Raw genomic sequence first — 22,417 nt, forward strand, 5'->3', positions numbered from 1 at the left:
ATTTAGGTTTGCTCCAAAGATGTGGAATTATCTGAAATCCTAATCTCCTCTGGTATAACCTGGAGAGTTATCCTCCTGGGGAAGACCTCACTGCAACCTTCCAATACTTGGAGTGGCTTATAAAAAAAAGGAAGAACAACTTTTCAATGTGGGCAGTTAATGACAGGACAAGCGATAATGGTTTTAAACTAAGAGAGAGGAGATTTAGATTAGATTTAGGAAGAAATTCTTTACACAGAGGGTGGTGAGGCACTGGAACAGATTGCCCAGGGAAGTTGTGGGTGCCCCAACCCTGGAAGTGTTCAAGGCCAGCTTGGTGGGGCTCTGAGCAACCTGGTCTAGTGCCCATAGCAGGAGGGCTGGAAGCAGATGATCTTTAAGGTTCCTTCCAACCGAAGCCTTTCTATGATTCCACGAAAACATCCTTGTTCAAAAGCTTTTTTACACAAGCCCGTGTACGTGCATGTGTATGTAGCTGGTAGATTAAACAGACCAAAGCTATTTTCTTGCACCATCAACTGTTCCATTCAGGATAGACTGAGACTGCCTTGACTCGGATTCAATTCGAGCTTAATTTAGCCATACTGTGAACTCTTCAAACAAYGGGGAAAAAACCCAGCTTCCTCCAGTCACAGAGGAGAAATCCTCTTCATACAATACAAGATATGTTAGCACTGGGGCAGACAAAGTCAAATTATATGTCAGACTAAGAGCAGATCAATAGAAATTTGAGTCTGCCTTCTATAACCCCTCCAAAGATTTTCCTCTTGCAAATGCAACAGCAAATGCATTGGTTACAAGTAGCTTGGAGAAAGCCATTGAAAGCAATTAAAAAAATTTCTAGGAAAAGAAATTACACACCTGGAGTCCTTCTCTCACAGCTTCCAGAAGATATGGAACCAGGGAATAGTTCCAGAGGTCTGTGAACCATACTCTGGAGCCATCAACATCCATAGGGCAAGGGAGGAAGAGGCGGGGACCTGAGAAGTCAAGTTGTGTATTAAAAAAGGTAGAACTAGGAAACACACTTAAAAATAATCTTCACAAAATTGAAAGAGCAGTACTGGAACAGCACAAGAGAATACTGAACCAGGACTACATTAATGGAGCTAATAGTGTCCTGTTGTTAAAAATGAACTGGTGTCATTTAGTCCAATTTTAGGGCTTGATGAACACTTAAAAGTTTTATGGCAAAACTATGTAAAAGCTGACATCTTTGCTAACATTGTTATTCCATTAAAAGACCTCAGGTCCAAGGGTTTTTATTGCTCTAATTATACTGCAGTGTGGAAGGAGGAGAAAAAATTAAGCTTAGAAAAATTACTACTGGGGTAAGTAAAAAAAAAAAAAAGTTTTAAAAATTGTGATATTACTTGAAAGTCCTTAGCAACAAAGGAAGAACTACCAGGAAATTCCATTTTCATTTCAGTCTTGCTGATAACTAGACAAATTCTGCACACCTATGTTGTACTTCCCATTGAGACATAACAACTTTAAAAAAAATCATCACAAATTTCTAAAATGCTCAGCCTGCATCCTTATTTCAAACCATTCCATCAATTGACTCACCAATGGTTACATCTGAAGAGCTGTGCGTTTCCAGGAAGCTGTTGAGATGATGCCATGTTTTGGGGATCCAGTCAATGATTTTGATAAGCTCATTATTGCGTATGTTCTTTTCTATTTCAGTTTCAATCAGTTTCCTTCTCAGATATCTGCCTAAGAAACCTTTAACAGGCTCTGTGTGATTAGCACACAGCACCCACCTGGGTAGAAGAGATAAATGTCAAGCAGCAATGAATAGCAAATACATTATTTCCTCTTAAACATATAGATAAAAGTAATGTCATAAGTTTCTGAGTCTCATTTGTCAGCAAGTATAAAACTGCTCCAATAAACCTCATTAGTATTGCTCACTGTTTCAACACAGCCATTTCAGGTGCCAGCAGGGCTCCAAGATGCTGCTGAAGACAAATGAAATGCAGGAATGCAATCATCTTCAGCAACTTGCCAGAGGTGCCAGACAGTATAATTTCTTTTACCATTCCCCAACACCATTCAGAGACCCATCAATAGAGGAGAAACACTGAAACTAAAATACTTTACTGTGATGAGACAAAAGATCAATATTTGTCAAAGAACTGGGCTTAGAAGCAGGGAGCTGTGCAAACATGGCCATAGTAAATACAGAGTGAATGTACCTGAAATTGTGATGCATCTCCAGATTTGGTGAAGAAGAAACTCCTTGGTTCATGGTTCCAATAATATAGGGACTGGAAAGAAAAAAGCAGTAGGATTTTTTAAGGGAGAATTCATTCAAATATACAGAGTATATTCCTTCTTATTATCTGCACTAGGCCAGTTTCAAAAGGGTCTCTGGATGTATTGTAGTCATAGATTTAAAGTATTTCTGAGGTGCCCTTTTTAAAATGTTTATCCTTGTATGATTTCCCTCTTTGCACATATGTAGTTTACTAGTGCTCATCTGTAATGAAGAAATAAATGAAGCAACCCTGTCTTAATGTAATTTGTAATTTAGCAGTAGGCTTAGCATTTTAATTTCAAAGGCCAGTGAATCTCAGGCGTAAGACATTGCTTGCAATGATTTTATGAAGGGAAGTCCCTATGACACCACTTTTACAGCAGAAATAATGAATGTTTTAGGCCAGTAAAAGTTCTAGAAAACATTATTTTTACTCTTGCTTGAGAATAAAGAACAGTCAGGCAGCTTCGTACTTCTGCTCTGCTGCAGGAAAACTGTAGGAACTGCTAGATTCACAGCTACTTCTACATGGCATGGTTTATGCCAAATTCCACTATTACAATGTGTAAGCTGTTCTCATGGTACTAATGAGCTTGTGTAATCTGACAGGGTACAAAGGATAAGACCATAATTCAGCCAAGTGTTTAAGCACATTCTTAAATTTTGTGGTACATTTACATCTCACTGAGAAGCATGGGAGTTGTGTAAATGAACTGAAGGAGACAACTAAGAGACAAATAATACTTGGCTGAGGAGGGTTTTATTGAAACACATAACAGCCTTGGAGATGGCCTATGGGAGTCTAAACTTCCACTGGGGCATTTTGTTTTGCAAAATAGCAATGATCTTTTACTGTTTTAATTGCAAAATATGTGAAAGGACAGAGAAGAGCTACTACCTACCATTTATTATATTTACAGTTGAGGAAACCATTGAAGATGTCACTTAATGAACTGATGTGGTGGAGGTTATCAAGAATTATGACGATGGGGAGGTCAGCACCATTGTTGTCAGCACTGCATTGCTCAGCTAGGTTCGCTAAATATTGTCGCAGATCCTTCAGCAGAAACAATAAAAAAAACAAAAACAAAATCACAAAAAATTGCCCCAAGCCCAGAAAAGATTCACCCAATTAAGATCATAGGTATAACTTCACTGGTAAAAATACAGAAAGATAAAATGACTGCTAAAGAGTTTTCCTTCTGTGGATCACTCAGCTGGACCTGCACATGAAGGAAAACTTGCCCCTTACACAGGGCAACACTGAAGCCACATGGTAGGAAAAAACAAAGGTGCTAAACACAAGGCAAATGACTGAAGCATTCTGAGTTGGTGGATATATTCCTTAGACATGAGAGAAAATATCTCACCTTCAGAGGAAAACAGGTTGCAACAAAATATGCCATTTCCAATGGGCTGAAATACTTTAATTTTGGTACCTTCACTCTTATGAATGCCACATTTATGTACCAAAAAATCCCACTGCATTGTCATCCATTTTGATGTATTGAACTGCTCCTTTAGATATCTCCTTTCAGCACTCTCAATGAAAATCACCTCATAATTAAATTTGTTGTGTAAATTCTTCTTTCCTGTCAGCTATATTGCTGCTGTTTAGTGCAGAACTAAGAGAGAGTTTTCTATAATCAAAACTTTTCATATTTTTGTCAACAGTTTGTTGCACTTGAGGATATGGGCTAGGCAATTTTTACAGCTTTATCTCTAGTGGTATCTATCTAATTTTGTCAGAGTTGGAAATACTCAGTATTATGGACAAAGTTCCTATTGCCATTCTATTTTCTGGATCAGGAGTAGCAGAATCAGTTCTTCTTTAATGGGAACATGCACCTTTTTTATTTCATGAAAGATTTTTCTTTGCCTTTTTATGATCAGGTGTCTCTCAGGGAACATTATGGGTTTCTTCCATAGAAGAGTGTCATCTATATTACTAAAACATGCTTGGTACTTGACATTATTGCTTTTTCTTTCTTTTTATTACAAACTCAGAAGTTCTACATAAATTTTGATAGAAGCAAAAGAAAATAGCAAAAATCCCCCAACCAATCCAATGAAAAAACCAACAGCCAAATGCCAAAACACACAGACCAAGCAATTTCCCAGAAATCCAAAAATCTGTTCTTTTGTGCGACAGTTTTCTTTACAGATGTGCACAGTATAACAATAAAGCATAAACACATTCCCTGCCAAAGTAAATGGCATCACAAATCCTTGTATAAAGACAGTGAAAAGCTGTTATTTTTCCTAGAATGGTTCTCTTGCCCCTTTGGGATCTGTATGTCCTTCCTTCTTATATTATGTTAGCGTTCATTATGTTCTGTGCAAATCAGAAAGTTCTGGGCAAACCATTTTTTTTTTTTTCCAGCTATCACGTTAGGAGTACACCCAATTCAGGACAGCCAAGTGAATAATATTATCTGTGGCTATGTAGTAGCACAGTAGTCATGCTAGAGGTCTGATAATCTGAGCTATGTAAATCACTGTGAATGTGACATGATGTGTGAGGCAATTTCAGTGTGTTTAGCTTCTGACAGATGCATACCAGAAATCATGACACTTGTATTCTTCCAGTGCTGATAAAGAAACTAAGCCCAGGACAATAATTCCAAATATCCACTTTGAAATCTTTGCTAACAATGGCTGATGTTCATCAGCATAAAGAAGCAAGTTACACTAGTATTACTACATCTCCAACCCTCTGACAAAGGAATCACAGATGCTTCAATTATTTAATTTACATAGGAGTTTGACTCTGCATCTGTACTTAGAGTGGGTTTCCTCGAGAGAGGGAAAATTGAGACTTCCCTCACTGGTTTGTTAAGAACAGAAAGATCTGGCTCCTGTACATCACTGGGATTGGAGACTGAATTCTTGTAGGCAGAAATGCTAACTGAGCATCAAAAGAGTACACCAATTAATAGACTCTGTTCTGTATCATCACTACAAATTGGGCAATAGATGATGTTATCGATTGCAACTTACCTTGCTTGACTTGTGATCTATGTTAAAAGTTGCAATTGCATCCTCAGGTTTTTTTCTGCCAGATTTAGTTACAATATATTCAGCCAGCCTGTGAGCTAAATAGGTCTTTCCTGTGCCACTGGGTCCCGATAGAATAATTCTGCGATGCTCCATCAGTAAATTAAAGTACCGTTGGGTAATTGGCTTAGGAATTAATGTGTCAAACACAAAACTGTCCAGACTGTTTTCTTCCACTCCTGAGGATAAAAGGAAAGAAAAATGGTCTGTCTTATCCCTGCTAAGGTAAGTATTTGGCCCATCACMCAACTGCATCAGTGCTTTGCCCAAATCAAGGCAAAATACTTCTTGAATCAAATCTTCTAAATCAAATCCCTCTTATAGACTTCTTTACTATGGAAATACTTCCACAAAAAATTAAACAGCAGTAGTGAAATAAGATGAGTGGGAGAGATGAAATCAAAGTAAATGTGAAGAGAAGGCTCAGTGAGGCAAAGATATATGTTTCAGACATTATTGGCAACAATGACAAAAAAAATGTCAAAGTGACAGCCACGAGGGTTACCAGTTGCCACATCAATGTATGCAAAGCTCTTCTGAAGGCCCCCTCTCCCTTCCAATAGCAAATCCCTAGAGCTTTTGAAATGTATAGAATTTTTCCTGTGGAACTGAATAAAGCATAAATATCTCTCATCATAGTCTCTGTTTTGGGGTTGTTTTTTTTGCTGCTGTTTGAAAATGTGTACTTTGTCGTGATTTGGCAGTCAGGCAGGGGAGGACAGATATTCTTAGATTTCTCTCTAAAGGCTGCACTGCACTAGATGTTATGCAATATCTTACAGTTTGTGTGATAAATGTGTCCTGGAACTAGAGACAATACAGAAAGGTCCAGTGTAAGAAAAATAAATATGAAAGCATAGGGAACTGTAGTGTAGAACTCTATAGTATGTGCAGAAGTATTCTTTGGGTTTTACCTTTCAGGTTCACAGTGATGATGTTATTATCTCCAACCAGATATCCACAAGGCAGCAGTTCAGGCACTTCCAGGCTATGGGCTCTTATTACATCCCCTATACAATAGCTAGCAATGCAGTCAGAGCTTAAACCCAGGCTAGTAGTTGGATCCACTCTGAAAATATACTCCTGAAATTATATGAAAACATAAGACATAAAAATATTTATTGAGTGAAAGAAATTTTGAAAATGGCCTACAGTAATAACAAAAAGAACTGTGACATTAAGAATGAAGTTTAATAGTGGCATTAGCTGTATATCRAAAAACCCCAAACCAAAACAAAAACTCAGCAAGACAACTCAAAGTATATTGTAATTTTATAAAACAAAAACCAAAATTGTAATCATACTTTAGCTAATTTCTCAGTGTCTTACCTTAAAGAGACGTCTGATTACACCATCTAAAACATCCCACTTCGTTTTTCCACTGACTCCAATTGATCCTATCAGGTATGCATGTGGCTTTTGATCCTGCAAAGGCAGATTTTGGAAACAGGACTAAAGATGGTGCTAGTAAATTTTCTGTGAAGATTCATAGTTTTCCCAGTGAGGAATATTATTTAGAATGTGATGTTACAACTTTGGTAATAATCTCTGTGCCAGAAATCAGTACAATTGTATTACTTTGGTACAACTTTATAGAGAAGGAAATACAGAATCTTATTCTGTTCTTTGATTGCATCTGTGTTTTTAAAGAGGTGACTAAAAATAAAGATTGCATTGTATTTATTATTTTTTATAACACAGAACATGAAAACATGACATTGCAATTTCTCAGCAGCAAATTCATAGTTGCACCCAAAGGAGTCCAAGGCATAGATCTACTTGATAATGACTTTTAAACAGAGACAGCAAGTCCCAGGACACCCTAATACTAATTAAACCGAGAATTGGTGGTGTCCAAGCCACCACAAAGGCAGAAACAGGCTGTATGACATTAGTCAATGAACTGTGCCTAAATGTATGGATGACAGAGAAGAACTGTATGGATGACAGGATGAACTGTGCCTAAACCATGGATGACAGAGAAGAGAGCTGCTATCTATGGAATATTTCCCTTCAATTCCTCACTTAAAATACTGGGAAAAAATGGAGCCACTATATTCCAGTATTTGCTTGAGCTATAACTCTGCCCTTGTTAATGCACTTACCTTGGCTCGACTGTAGCCCTTGTTTACAGTGACTAAAATTTTGACACTGTGACCTTCTTTGTGGAGAGCTCCATCACTGACATCATCCAACAAAATATCTACATTAAAAGAAGGGAAGTGATCAGTCTGATAAATCACATCAATAATGTTCACATCATCAGTTCAGTATTTGTTAAAGGGTTTTTTGTTAAAAAGAATGGCTGCCATGACAAAAACTTCTGATCAGTATTTATTCCTAATTCACCATTTCTATTGGAAGTGAAAGTAAAGTTATAAGTTGTCAATTTTTGAAGGAATATGTGGAGTTTTAATCATGTAGAAATTAATAGGGAATCCATAAATAAATAAGGTCTTGAATTATAGTCTTGTCTTTGCTTTCCCTCTTGGAACTTTTTTAAAATTACCATATGTTCACAAAGTAAAGTTGTTTAAAAACGAAATTAAATTTATATCTTTGGGCACTCATTTGTGCCCTTTAGAATGTTGTAAGGAGAGAAAACAAGGATATTTCCACTGATATTTTTGCTGTTAAGTGAAATAAAATTTAATTTCACTTTCTAGATGATTCCTTTACCTTCTGTACATATGGCATAGATAGACTCCTTTCTACCCCCACTAGAAAACCACTTTGGACTCCTCCAGAATATGGTATTCTATTTTCAGCCATTCCTCTAAGGAAAGGCTTCATTTTTCTTGGTGTTCTGCACCTCTGTTTCTACCACTTCATTAACTCCTAAAATGAGAAAGGAGATATATCTTCTATTAAAGGCTGCCCTGCAGCTTTATTGCAAGTGATAAAACTGTTCCCTTCCTCTAGAAGTCTCTCTGAGATTTTATTGTTAGGCATTTAAACTAACTATCAAATTAGGTGAGATTATGGATTTGCATTTCTTCAAAGGCCAGCACAGTAATCCACTAACCTAAGCCCTGCTCGTTCTCAGTGTGAAAAACATAGACTTCATTACAGAGTCTGCACAAAGTCAGATTTCATCCAAATTAAATGAGGTCCCAGTAAGAATCAGTCACTTGTTCAAAAGAAAACCAAAGAAGGCTTATGAATATAATTTCAATTAATGAATTTAAAAAAAAGCTTTCATGTAAAAATTTTGATAACTTACATATGGATCTAGAATGCAAATTCTGTTGCTGTTTTTGTTTTTTAAAAATTTGTTGAACAAAGAAGCATTTTTTTCTTTTTTGTAAGTTTGAATAAAGCTATGCTTGCTTTGTTCCAGGCAGACAGTTTTTATGCGTCACCACTGAATGTTTCACTTAACTTGTCTTGTGTTTTCGCATATCGGACAAACCTTTCAGCAAACCTAAGAGCTTTGATAATGTCACAGTTTGTCTGAGGGCAATTTATGGTATAACTCATCCCCCTGTGAAATTTTTCAATCTCTAAATGACCCTTATGTGGCCCTTTGAAGTCATTCTTCTCCAGGTTTTTAGGAATGAGGAACACTCTGTAGCAAAAGAAGAAATTCCACTTTCTAAGAGCTCTCTCACTGACACAAAGGGCTGATAAGATGCCCAAGGGGCTCTAATTTCATGGTGTTACTAATTGTTTTAATTACCTGCTGCCAGGTCTCTTCTTTAGACATGCTATGATTACTTCAGTTCAATTCTTGTCTGAGCTCTGGAACTCTGGGCCAATCCTTTCATTCCAGTGACTGGCTGAAATAGGGGTTTCTGTAAGCACCAAACCCTTTCCCAGCTTGCCACTCACACCTTTCTGGAGGGTATCATCACACCCACAGGAAGTGACAGTGGATAGCTTTGGTAATTTCCGATGACCAGGACCAATTGCAGACGTTCCCAACAAGTGCAATAGCATTTTCATAACATGAAGAGCCAAAGCCATCAGTTCTCTCAGTTTAGTCCTTATCATGAATAACCTCTCCATATCTCAGGGACTTCTGTTCAGTAGTACTCCAGCTGTCTCAGAAAACCCACGAGACTTGGTGGAAACCTGTCACCCTTCCAAGTTCTCTGGCACAGCAACAAAATGATAACCGCAATGATCAAAAATTCCAGATTCATAATCAAATTAAATTCCCCACTCCTCATTAGGCACCCTTATATCTTTAATTTCTTATAACCAAAAGTATTTACTTTGCATGCTGAAAAGCATTTAGAACAACAAAACAGAAAAATTATATAAAGCTTATCGAATAATGGAATCATTTAGGCTGGAAAACATCCTTAAGATCATCGAGGCCAACTGATTATCCCAGACATCCTGTTCCCCTTCTTCCTGTTTCTTTCCCCCACTTTTCTCTTCCCCTTCCTCTATTTTTCTTCCAGTTTTTATTTTTTCTATTCTTTTCCTGAACACTTGCCCCCGAAGTTGATCTTCATATTTATCTTTATCTTTATCTTTACCTTTATTTTTACCTATCTTTATCTATCTTTATCTTTTTCTTATCTTCACCTTTATCTCTTCATCTTTGTTTTCATCTTTATCTTTTACCTTCCTTTTTCTTTCCCCTGCTCCTCTTTCTACCCATTGTATTCTCATCTAGTTCCCTCCTTTTGCTCAAACATTCATTCACGTTCATTCCTGTATCTAGATAGTGCCAAGCAACAAAGTACTAATGGTGCTACCCATAAGAGACATTCTATAATCACCATATTTTAAAAAAATGTTACTTTTTTGGTTGTTGTTGTGGGGTTTTTTGCTTTGAGGTTTTTTTATTTTTTTTGCATCAATCTTTGAACAGGTAAATTTCTTCCCCGTTTTTGCAACACCTCATTGCATGCTCAGGCTCCTCCATGCTAGAATGTAGATAAAAAATATACCAATTTTCATACAAAATCTGATATTAACGGGAAAAAATGTTCAAATATCCGTGTAATCAATGACTGGCAAGATAATATGACCAGGTGCCAATCCAAATTACAGTCAGTCAGTCTGGCATATTCCCAGCTGTACTCTTGCCTGGACTCTTTTCACAATTACTAGCCGCATTGTTATTGCTTCCAGAGAGTGCATTATGCTTTCTGTGGCATCTATGCTAATGAGCACTGCTTTGCTCCTCCTCTGCTCTGGTTCTAATGTTAGAGGCAGCACTTCTGTTTCTTGGCTACATTATCAAAACAAATGTAGAAGGCTTATTATCATAAACTCCATGGCATGGAAAATAATCAAATGTTGATGTTCAGGATGTGGACCAAAGTTCTGCTTGCTTTTCTTCATTCACAGAAGACAATGAGAGTGCCTAATAAGTCAAATGGGGTTTGGCTCCTGTGATAAATGGGGATTTGTTCCAACACAGGCTAATTGGCTGTACCAAATAAAAAAATGTAAGGGATTAAGCTAACTGAGACCACCTTGTGCCTCAGTTGGAAATATGAAGTTGAGGCAGCTAACTGAATGATCAAAGATCTGTAAACCAAAAGAAGAAAGTTTCACATACTACACTCATATTTATCCCATATGGGCAAGAGAATATATCAATACAGTTATCAAGTACACTTCAAAAGATATTCCTTTTTAAAGAAATTGTGAACTGGATGACCAAAGAGAGTTGCAAATTACCTAGGTAGAGAGTGTCATAGCTAGGAACAAAGCAAGCATAATGAACAGTTTGTTACTGCTATATCCAGGGGCTTCTAAAAGCTATATTTTTCAGACATGACCACCAGCATTCTTCCTCATCTCTGTTACTGAATGTGTATCTGATGTTAACCAGAGGTTAACAGCTGTTTAGGGTTATGAGGTGTTTTAATTTGCAGGCATGTTTCTCCTTTACAGCCCATTTAGAGGCTGAAAATAATAAATTTTTACTAACTGCTGAGGCCTGCATGTGCCCAAAGTATGTTTACCTGATGTGACAGATTCTGTGATGTTTAAATTGTTGAGAGAAAGTCCTAGTGACTGCCGTGATGAAGAAGATGATGTGCTGCTTGACGACTCCGATGATGGGCGCGCAGGCTTTCCAGTATTTCCAGTCTCTGCCTTTAAGCGGTCATTTTCAGCTTTCAGTATCTCAATTTCATTCTACATACAAAACAAATCAACACAAAAGCACAGGAGGTTATTCTTTTGGAAAACCAATGTCAGTGGCTAATCTGGTGATGCTGTTCCCTGAACTAGCAAACTGGTCTACCCCTTCCACAGCAGAGATACAACACAGAGAAAATTGGATTTCCTTTACTTCTTAAATGAAGGGGAAACACCAATAATCTTGTTTTAGCTTTTACCTCAAGATAGATTCTAAACAATATAAGCTTCAAGCTTCTGTGCTTATTGTACAATTGACCATAATGTGAGTGTGGTGAGAATTTTCCCAGTTATCCCCATTTTTTAGAACAACTTTCCATTGTCAAATACCTTACATAACAGTCAGTCAAGAAAGTTACTGGATATGTCAATGTTTCTAATGTCACAGAAAATTAATTAGCCATTGAATATAAAATCTAAGCAGAGACTTCACAGAGAAATTAAAAAAGAAAAAATAGAAATTCTTAGTTTAACAATTTCATAATCGTTCTTGCTATCAAAGAAGACTTTTTCATCATTAAAACATGGGATTGTACACACAGCGGCAAGCTAACTCTCTCTGATGAAAACACATAGTGACAGATGAATCAGAACAACTGGAATTTTTTTAGCTAAATTCTCTGTGGTGCCAAGTGATTATTGAATGTACAATAATAAAATGTAAACTTAGCCTGAGAACAGCCTGGTACCAGCTAAATCTAGCCTCCAGTCACCTCACAAAGCACATTACAAAGCAACTGCTTATTCTTGCAGAAGGTTCTTCACATCAAATTTAATTCTACATTCACTATCATCCTGCTACAAGTCCCATTTTTTTATGGAGGCTGCACAGCTATATTACACAAATAAAAACAGAAGGGATAGATAGTATCACAAAAAAACCCTGCTACAGCTACAAAAAGATTAGATCACATACACAGAGGTGAGGAGATGGTGAAAGAGAAGGGACAAACCAGCATAATAGTGACAGAAGGTAATAGATTTGAGAATCAGTTTAGTCTAGGTACAAATCAGGAGCTACTCTGCAATTTATGCAGATTAATTACACAGCTCTTAACAATCTTCTATTCACCTGAGCTTTAGGTTTTTAAGGTGCTTTCAATATACAAGTATTTATGTATCACTTTCACGAGTGCTTTCCCCTTTCCGATCCTCATCAATAGCACAGTTTGGCACTGCAAGGTGGCTGCCTGTCTTTTTTAGAAAACGTCAGATCTCCTGATTACCAGTAACAGCATCTCAACTAGTTGTTTCTGCCCAGATTTGAGGAAGTTGAGACTTTGGACAACTGTGCCTACATCTGACACCCCCCCTCTGGGGAGTTCATGTGGCTCAAGCACTCACATCCCATGTAAGACTGTAATCAGATGATAAGCCTTCACATCTTTTCCTCCATTATTGCAATTAACCGTGTTCTATTCCTCATAGTTCCTTAAAACCTTTTAGTTGCTCGAGATCAATGTCTTACTTATTTCTGGACAAATGAAATCATATTTATGAACGGTCCTTGATAAGTCTTCCCTCTAATTGATGTTCAGCCAAATATCCCACAGTAATGTTGGCACCTAGTGGTGTGAGCATCTGGGAGGATGGCAGGTACCACAGATGTTTAAAGATGTGACTGAGGCTGATATAGGCACAGGGCCAACAAGGAGGTTTAGAAAAGACATCAAGCACACCATTTCTGTAGTTATGAAATCAGATGCAAAGGGCATCTACACAAAAGTGCCTAAAGGTGCACCTGACCTAAGCACCCCACATAGAGCAATTCAGCTGACACTGGGCTGGATTCAGCTGTGCAAATGTGGGTTTCCAGAATGCTGAGCCTACATATCCTGTGCAGATGCAAATACTTGATGCTGGTTCAAATGGCAACAAGTGCCTGTGGCCAAAGAACTCCATTTCACCCTCTGTACTTATCTCAGGGTCATTTTAGGATAGCTCTTTAGCCCTCACTACTACAGGACTAAAATGACTGACTACAGCAGAAGCTTATCATGCATCTCATTCCTAGACTTTTAAATGTGGACTTCCCTGTCTCAAACTGAATGCCCAACCCATGTCCTCGATTCTGTTCCCCAAATACAGATTTATAGTGCCTTCAGGGATGACAACAGTATCCTAGCTGTCATTCCAGAAGGGCCCAGTCCTACTGAAGGACCTCTTTCACATTGTGTGGATATTACAGATACTTTTGGGCACCCAAAATATACATGATACTGGGCCTTTGCATGTAAGAAGTGTCCCATAAAGCTCTGCACCCTACCAAAGAACACTGCCATTTTTTTGCATCCTTTCAGTATCACGAAAGGAAAAATCTTCTGATAAAAAATGTGTTCACAAATGAAATGGAGCAGTGTCACAAAATAATGTGGCAGAATTTTATGATGCTGGATACAGTAATTAGTTCAATTTTACATTCTTTGTCCTGGCAAGCCATGAGTGAGTTAGGAATCAGAAATGATGAAAGAGCATGCATATAACATCCCAGCCTCCTCCCTGGCTCAAGGATTTAAAACTCTGTAGAAATCACTTTTTGATCTGCTTTCTGTCATGTTGCTTACCCCATAAATATCCTTTGGGCAAGGATTATGTCTTCTTCCATATCTCTTAAACATATTTTAGCTATTAATACACATGCTAAGAATGTCTTTGTCATAAGGTGAACACTTATCATACCCATCCTTCAGAAGTACTGTCAATCTAGCAATTCCCTTTGTATTGACAGTTTTTTGGTGCCTGAAGCAAAGTGCTGGGAATGGAAATACACCTGCCATGCCTTTGGTGTGCATCTCTGTCATCACTTAAGCTACCACACTGACCTGCATGCGGTTCATGGCTTCCCGGATCTGATCCAGATGGTGTGCAGAGCTGAGGGCTTCCAGACGAATGTCCGTTAATTTCAGCTCCTTCTCCCTCAGCTCGCTTTTTAGCTGAAGAATAATTTCAGCCTCTGCCTCTGTGCACTCACAGATCCTAAAGAGGAGCAGGGAAGGGGCAGGAGATTAAAGAAAGCTTCTCTCCCCTAAGCAGTGTCATTATTAAATATCAAATTAGAGAAAAATGCTTGCTGCTGGTGAAACCTATGAGTGAAGAAAGAAACTTAACAAAGAAACATAAAAACAATCGAACTGCAAATTAAAAAAGGAAAAACAGCCCTCTTCAGAAGAAGTGATCAGATTGCTTTACAGCTCTCTAGTTCAGCTCACTGTGTGAAAAACAAATTCTTAACTACTTTTCAGGTATCTTTTTTTGAGTATGTATCACCTACTGGTTTTAATTTGATTTTATACTTGCATAGCTTCTTTGGTGCAAAGTTTATGATTCTTCTATGTAACAACAGTCAGAACTGAAGTGCTGATTAAACTGTACTGCTGATATTATTTGCTAGGCATCAATATTTTTCTCTGCTTTGAATAGCACACAAAGGGACAGTCCTTGAATTTATGGTCTAGAAAATTTTGATCTGTAATGGTTTTGATTTGTGATGGCTGACGTTTACCTTATAGTCTGTCATTTTGTAATGTATGATATCTGAAATCATATGGGTTGGTTTTGTTTATTTTGTTAAAGACTGGATTACCATGTGGTTATTTTGCATTTATTTTAAGGGAATAAACAACTATATTGTGAGAAAAGACTGAAACATGACTGGCCCAGGGAACCGCAAGTGTCCAGCTCTCATGTTAGACTGTTTTGCTACTGTATCATCAGCAGAATCACTAGCAGAGAACAAAATACTGAATTTTGGCTACATTGTTACACTAAGCAGTATTTCCAGTCAATTCAATAAATGTTACTTTTTCTTTATTACTGTAACTATAAACAGTTAATGTTTGCAGAAAAATTTCAATATGGAAAAATATTTTTTGAAAATAAGTATTATTATTGTGATTATTTCTGCAAATATAAAACAAAACAAAACAAAACAAAACCAAAAGCCAGCATTTAATTGCCAGAATGCATGCAAACGCATTTTGGGAAAGAAGATGCAGCACTCTTCAGGTCAGCAGTTGGGTATACAAGTCCATGCCCCATACTCAGCTTTATCAGGATCTATGCTTGTAGACCACGCGACCGTTTTGCCTTTTCTTTGATGCCCAGACTAGAGATGACCTGCACACAGATGTATTAGACAGATGCAGTAGGAAGAAAGTAAAGGCAATGGTTTAGAACATAAGACTCGGTCACGAAAATACATGAAATAATCGTAAGCAAAGGCAAGATGAAGAAGTTCATGGCAAATAAAATATATGTCAAACAGAGGAAGAGAAGAAATGAATGTCATTCAAAACATCCACAAATATTTTAAATGTGATTAAAAATTAATAAAAACAAACCCTAGTTTTTTTTTTCCCCAAAAATTACGATACAGTTCTTTCTGTCATGTGTCCATACCTGCCTAAGCAGGCTAAGCAAATAAAAAATGAAATTTTATTTTCATGCATTCATTGTCTAATAAAACAAATTGGAAAACTGTGAAATCATCTATTTGCTGGCTATTTTCTTTTGGTTTTTTTTTTCTTTTTTTTTTAGTACATTTGAGAAGGTATGGACAAAAAGACCTTGGCATGCCAGCTTTAAAGATTACAAATGGGAAGCAGAGAGCAGGACTACAATTCTGGAATAAACAGGAAAAAAACAGTCTCAGCTCTTAAGGTAAGCAAGATGGAAACAGAAAGTATGAATTTAATTTTTTTTTGCAGATCCCCAAACTTTCCAACACTTAGCTCCTATATTTGTAAAATTACACAGGAATGTGAGACCTCATCAGAAGGAAGAAAAACAAAAATATAAGTTAGCATTGCTGAGCAGTCACAGAAAGAAACTCAGAAGTCTGATCAGACGAGACAAAGGCTCAAAGTAGTTAGAAAGACTTACTTTTTCCTTCTTGTTACAAACTCAGAAATTTTAAATCAACAGTTTTCTATAAGTAGAAGGAGTAAGTCATGATCTTTGAACAGAGGCTGCTAACAATGATGAAGTCTCAAAAGAGACAGGAGTTTAATTATGCAATGGAAAACTGAGCCTTCCAAATCAAGCGACATTATCAGCATAACAGATAAAGCAAATTATCTACATAAATAAATTTTATGTAATCTCTACTATGCTGTGTAGAAAGGTCATAATAATAAAAAATGTAATAGTATGATCAGAAAGACCACTACTTAAAAATGTTATGGAGGAAAAACCCGAGGCTGTGAATGGGATAAAATTTAAGAATTTAAGGCTCAGAGATCAAACAACCATGGGAAGAGCTTGGGATGAAAGACTAGATGTGTAGTTTTGCCCTTGATAAATTCTGGGTAGACTACTGCACCTACATAGGAAGTCAAAGAGACAGAAAAAGAAAAAAAAAAAAAAAAANGGTTGGCAGAAAGGAGACAGGATAAGGTTATGATGCAGATCTATGAATCACAAGTAAATAATTTTGCAGAAGTGTTTTGTTTAAATTCAGGCATTTTCTAAGTAAGGCTTTTACTTTTCACTTTTAAGGTGATTTTATATTGTTAATAAGTTTCCTAAAAAATAATCCAACAAAAATACAGACACTTAGATGAATGATGTCTTTCTTGTCTACACACAATTTAAGAAAAGTAAAACACGTAATCTGAAGGTGTTTAGTTTTGGGGAATATTCGCTGTCAGACTCCTAAACCTAGTATACAAAAATTACAAAAACTTAATCATAAAAAGCACATAACCTAACACAGACTAATTCTATTATAAAGCTTAGTAATCAGTCATGAGACTAGAATTCCCTGAGTGTTTTAAGAAAGAGTAATTGTGATCTGATTATTCTCAATCAGGACAAGGAAAGTAACGCATCAGTAGCAGGCATTTTGTGGTTCAAAGAGGTTGATTTTTCTAGATCAGAGAGCTATGAGTTTACCAGAATGAGAAAAAAACAAAATAGAAGAATGTAAATGAGAGCTGAGAGCTCTGTAAAAACATAACAGATATTCAAAAAATACTGAAGAAACGGCACAGCTGTTGACTGGTGACTTGTTCTCAGACCTGAAACTTTAATGGCAGTGATTTGAATAAAATATCTAAGTAAAATCCMACAAAAATCTGAACTGATAAAAGAGGGGAAATAGATTAAAAATTATATACATCGGTAGCTACAAAGTAGAGAAAGTAATGACAATAGGGATGAATAYATGGTAAACATTCGTAGCCACCTGGAAACAAATTACATGTTTTTGGCATGTCATGAAAAAGGAAAGAAGGAAATTTTAGCATTTGGCCTTTACTAAGTGGATACAATATAGCTGCTAATGGAGCAGGGAGAGCGCAACATAAGCTTTCGGAGTTTGTATGGCTCGTTGATATTGGGTAAAGTCTGTGAAAGGAAGAAAGAACGACTGAATAAAGAGCTGCTGCAAAGGTAGGTATTTAAATGGTGTGAGGCTCATGAGAAATCTGGCAAATGGGTGGAGCTCAGGATTAAAAGATCACAGCGGCTGGCACCCATTTCTGGACTGCAAAAGGTCCCACGGGAATAGGTGTGTTCCCAGCCCATCTCGTTTGCCATGAGACACTTACGCAGATGCGGACTGTGATGGTTTCATCGATGTTGCCCCACACTCTCCTGAGTCGTGGGGCAATTTAGGTGAGGAAGGAAGAGAGGAGTCGGTCAGCTCTTCTATGTCTGAGTGTGAAGAAGGAGGTTTGGTGGACTTTTTCTTTCCAAAGGCCTGTTTGAAAGAGCTTCTTAGCTGGAAAACAAATACAGAGCAAGATTGTTTTCCTCATCACAGCACTCTGTGCGCAGTTCATGTTTTGAAGAGTTAGTTTGCAGATGCCATCCTAGCCACTGCCTGAGGTCAGTATGCAGAAGCAAGGTATTAACATAYGCAACACAGTATCTCTAAAAACACGATACAGTGCTTTGTTTTGACTTTATTAATMCAGCGCAGTGCAATAGTAATGCTATGGAAAAAGTGCAGGACTGAGTGGTATGGCTATTGTGGAGGGGTGCTCATTTAAAGCCATTAAACCCCAGTGGAATCCCATTCCCATGGCATTCCCTTCAAGGGGTGGCTTCAAATAACCACTTTGCATCTAGGTACAGGCAGAACTAAATGCTGAAATCAAAAGGCAAGTCCAATTTACCACCATTTGCCAATTTATTTCCCCCCATTAAAACTCTGAATGGTCAAACTAAGCAAATGCTCTGAATTTGGAAGAAGTTGTAAGAAGATGTAAGTTGGGACATGAGCCTGGCTTTGTTGAATTATTGAGAAGAATGTTAGCTGAAAGCTATCTACTGTTTGCTGCAGTTTCCTATAGAGTGGTAAGATCTCTGAACGTACAAGCATCGCCTTTTCCCTCTAGAAGCTTGTATCCAGTATTGAAAAGGGACAGAATAGCCAAAGAGCCATTTATTTCAGAAGTCAAAATGAGGACAGTTTCGTCTGCTGATTTTTCAATTTTTAACTAGCCCATTTATTCACACCTTTCTCTAAATACAGAACTCATTCATCTTATAAAAATTGTGGGGTTTGTTTTTATTTTAAGTTGTTCTGATCATAACTGTACAGAACTCAATGACCAACTGTTTCCTCTGTGAAAATAAGGTCTTCGAACACATTATTATATAATTGGAGAATGGGGAGTGCGACCACTGATCTTAATGAGAAACTTAATTTAAGTCCTTTCCAGCTSATGATGTTTAATGAGAAAGAAATGGATTTTGGCTACACTCCCCCTTTCTATAGCCTAAACTTTGAGATTAAAATGAATAAAGACAAACTGAGAAGACATACAGGATAATCTGGGTTTAGAAGGTATAAAAGCCTACTGCCAAAATAAATAGCAATCATGCCAAGACAGAGTTTTTTTGTAGGTGCATGCCAACTTGTCCATGGTTTATATTCACCTCACTTCCTCTAGAGTTCACCTTGCAGGAACATGAAAGAGTGTGGAATTACAAATCAAGGGAATGAAGGCTCATCCGTATTTTAAAACAAATGTTTATGCAGAAAATATTTTTAAAACAACAAAAAACATATTTTGTGATTGTTTAYTGCAAGCATTTCATTAAACCTTTAATAGTATGTGGTATTTGTATGTTCTGGTTGAAAATCATCCTAATTTCTTCAAACATCGTACCAYTTCCAGGTGAGAATTTTTGAGAGATTTCAGCTCTCTCCATAGCTGGGTAACATATTTGAGTCAAGCTTTTGAACCAAACTCAAACTGAAGAAAAATCAAACAGGGCTTCAGCGTGGCCCAGAGATGGCTTTGGTTACAACAGCTATTTTAGATTGTTGTTGTTGTAATAGCTGTTATTGTACTTTTGTTTTGTTTTGTTTTAATTTCTCTGATTTATGCAGATGAACCCCTTTAGATATTCAATAATTTTTCATTTGCTGGTAGTGTCACAGCATGGATACATGTGAATTTCTTGATATCTATCTGGGCCCATAAAATTATTGTAGATGAAATGGACTGTCATATTACTCAGACACTAGGAAATGACATAATAGCTAAAAGATAGGTTTAAACCTGCTGAGAACTTACCCAGTTTTTCTTTTTCTTTTTCTTGGAATCAGCATCATTACCACTGCCGATACTTGAATGACTTGTAGCACTGTTGATACTGGAAACACTTTCTGAAGAATGTTGCCGCCTTATACGTAAATCTGAAGGAAAGAAGTTACTGTGAAATCTTTCACTGTTTCAATATAATAATAATTCTTATACTTCCATAGCATCTTCCTCCTCAAAAGGAGTCTAGATGAACATAAATGGCATTGATGCTTGCAGTGGCTCAGATTCAAGCTATTGAAGACTGTGAGAAACCACATAGAGAAGAAGGGGGATGCATACAATTGGTCCAACACTTGGGGACTTCTCCAAACTGGGCTGTTCTTGCCATGAAGGCAATGACCCTGCACAGCAATTCACGCACGTGTATCCTCTTAGCTGAGCAGTGTCTGTTACACGCAGATTACTCGACGTATCATTGTCAAATTTACTATGGTTCTGAGGAGTTTAGGCACTACTTGACTTGTARCAGCCCTAATCAGCGTTCAGATGCTACCTTCCAATATACCATGATGGAAATAAACAAGCAGGAGTTCATTAAAAATGAATGAAACAAAATAACCAAGAAGTGGAGAATATTAAAAATGGTTGGTGAGGCTTTTGAGTTTCAATTTCTTAAAAGTCTCTCATAACTATATCTTAATCACTGGAAATTATTCTTGCAGAACATACCTGCTAATACCAAGGGAAATTACTTTTTAGATTATTTTCCACTTCCTGGAAATTCGCTTTGCTACACTCAAGTCATGCAGTGAAAATGACCTTAAGGCAAACACCTAAATAATGACCTCCATAATGGAAGATCAATAACACTCTCATAAACAAATACTGCAATTATTTTTTTCAAGTAATTCCTTTGCTGTTGCTTACCAACAGGCACTTTTGAAAGTATATGTTTATCATTCAAATATCTGCCTAACTGCAATGACAAATTAATTCGACATATGGAATTTAAAACATACTTTCCTGCATTGATTTTGCACCTCATGAAGAGCTGAGCTATCGTCCATCTCTTAACAATGAGAAAACCGATTTACAAAGCTACAGCTTTGATTGGACTGCCAAGCTGCAACCATGTTATACCATAAGACTTCACTGGTGGCTTTGGTGCGCTTCAGTAGACAACTGCAGTGTCACCGTGAACTCTTGATCAATTCCTGGCCAGCTCTAAGATAAAGCTCCAGGAACTTTGGCAGACAGGAAGCTTGTGCAAGGTTTCCAGCTCTGGAAACACCACAAGTATGCCTACCATTCACTGCAGAATGTGCTTGCCCTTGCAACAGAGTTTCCAAACAACAGAAAAGTAGTGACTTAGCCTTTTTTTTTCTTCCCTGGGGAGAAATTCTGCATTTTTTTTAATAATGGCAAACCCATACCTTTGTGGGTATGATCAGGGCCGTTCAAGGCTCCTTGAATAGCAGCTTGTGCAGCAGAATTCTGAGCTTTCAGCATTTCAATCGTTTCCCTTAGCTCTATAAGCTCAGATTCCTGTGGGAAGAACAAAGAGGGATCAAAACAATGGCAAGAACAATGTTTGTCTAAGCTAAAAGAAAAAATTACAAGATATGAATGTTCAAATTAAAGATCATGGGACTGCTTGGGTGCACATAAGGGCAACAATAAAAAGAATGCATACTTTCTCTCCAATGATATTAAAGTCAACCAATATATGATTTTCATTTATTCTATATAAAGCAATCATACTATTTTTAAGAAGAAAATAGTTCTAGTAAGGAGTAATCTAAAAACTGTCTGAATCAACTATTCGATATAAAGTTAAGAAAAGCTCAATGACTTTATTGCAAAAGACAACAAAACCATTTGAATGTGAGGCTACTGTTTAATGGATGAATTCAAAAGATTTAATTTGTTAAATACTAACTTAATTTTAAAGCCTCTATTTAATAAAAATTGTCTTGCATGTTGAAGTAAAATTACTCCACCTGAGTGCAGGAAGGTCTGTATTAGAATGCACAGCCAATTTTTATTAAAAAATATCTTTTATTTCTGCTTTTATTACTTCCCTGCCTGTCCAGTCAGTACTTATATATTAGGGTTAAAGGAATTTAAATTCAACAATAGAGAAAAGAGGAGAAGGAAAAGAATATGTTTTAAATGTTTTGGGAAAGGAACTTGGAGATGATTTGTTTCAATGTCACTGCTTAACCCCTTCTGGAAAAGAAGGAAAAGAAAACCTTCTGATGGAATTACACTTCGTAAAAATAGTTAAGTTTTGTTTTAAAAAATTTTCATTGCATTTGTGTTCTTCTTCCCCCTCCCCCACTCCCTAAGATGAAACAAAACCAAGCAATACAAATATTTTCTATCCAGTCTCACCACATTTCTTCTGATGGTGCTCAACCAGACTCCAAAATGTTATTTTTGTAGAGAATTACAGACTCCAGTGATGACTAACAGCTCACTGATAAACAGA

At 37.0% G+C, this 22,417-nt stretch overlaps 1 protein-coding gene across 8 annotated transcripts in view; it reads right to left on the reverse strand.

The window, feature by feature from the left end:
• Positions 1–22,417, reverse strand: part of NAV3 (neuron navigator 3) — a 184,564-nt gene that overhangs the window by 6,395 nt on the left and 155,752 nt on the right. For 7 of the 8 annotated variants that reach the window (XM_057377407.1, XM_057377410.1, XM_057377406.1 and 4 more), the window contains 13 exons: positions 21,360–21,471; positions 19,957–20,078; positions 17,977–18,149; positions 14,251–14,404; positions 11,251–11,425; positions 7,426–7,523; positions 6,650–6,745; positions 6,235–6,403; positions 5,264–5,499; positions 3,166–3,320; positions 2,202–2,273; positions 1,570–1,766; positions 862–980 (listed from right to left, as the gene is read on the reverse strand). In XM_057377407.1, coding sequence (XP_057233390.1) covers positions 862–980; positions 1,570–1,766; positions 2,202–2,273; positions 3,166–3,320; positions 5,264–5,499; positions 6,235–6,403; positions 6,650–6,745; positions 7,426–7,523; positions 11,251–11,425; positions 14,251–14,404; positions 17,977–18,149; positions 19,957–20,078; positions 21,360–21,471 — 1,878 coding nt within the window. Of the gene's footprint in view, positions 1–861; positions 981–1,569; positions 1,767–2,201; positions 2,274–3,165; positions 3,321–3,347; positions 3,874–5,263; positions 5,500–6,234; positions 6,404–6,649; positions 6,746–7,425; positions 7,524–11,250; positions 11,426–14,250; positions 14,405–17,976; positions 18,150–19,956; positions 20,079–21,359; positions 21,472–22,417 lie in introns of those variants that run through there. The other variant, XM_057377413.1, reaches the window with a different exon arrangement.

The sequence above is a fragment of the Malurus melanocephalus genome, unplaced genomic scaffold (genome assembly GCF_030028575.1).
Source record: "Malurus melanocephalus ecotype Western Australia unplaced genomic scaffold, MMel_1.1 scaffold_311, whole genome shotgun sequence".
Taxonomy (NCBI): Eukaryota; Metazoa; Chordata; class Aves; order Passeriformes; family Maluridae; genus Malurus; species Malurus melanocephalus.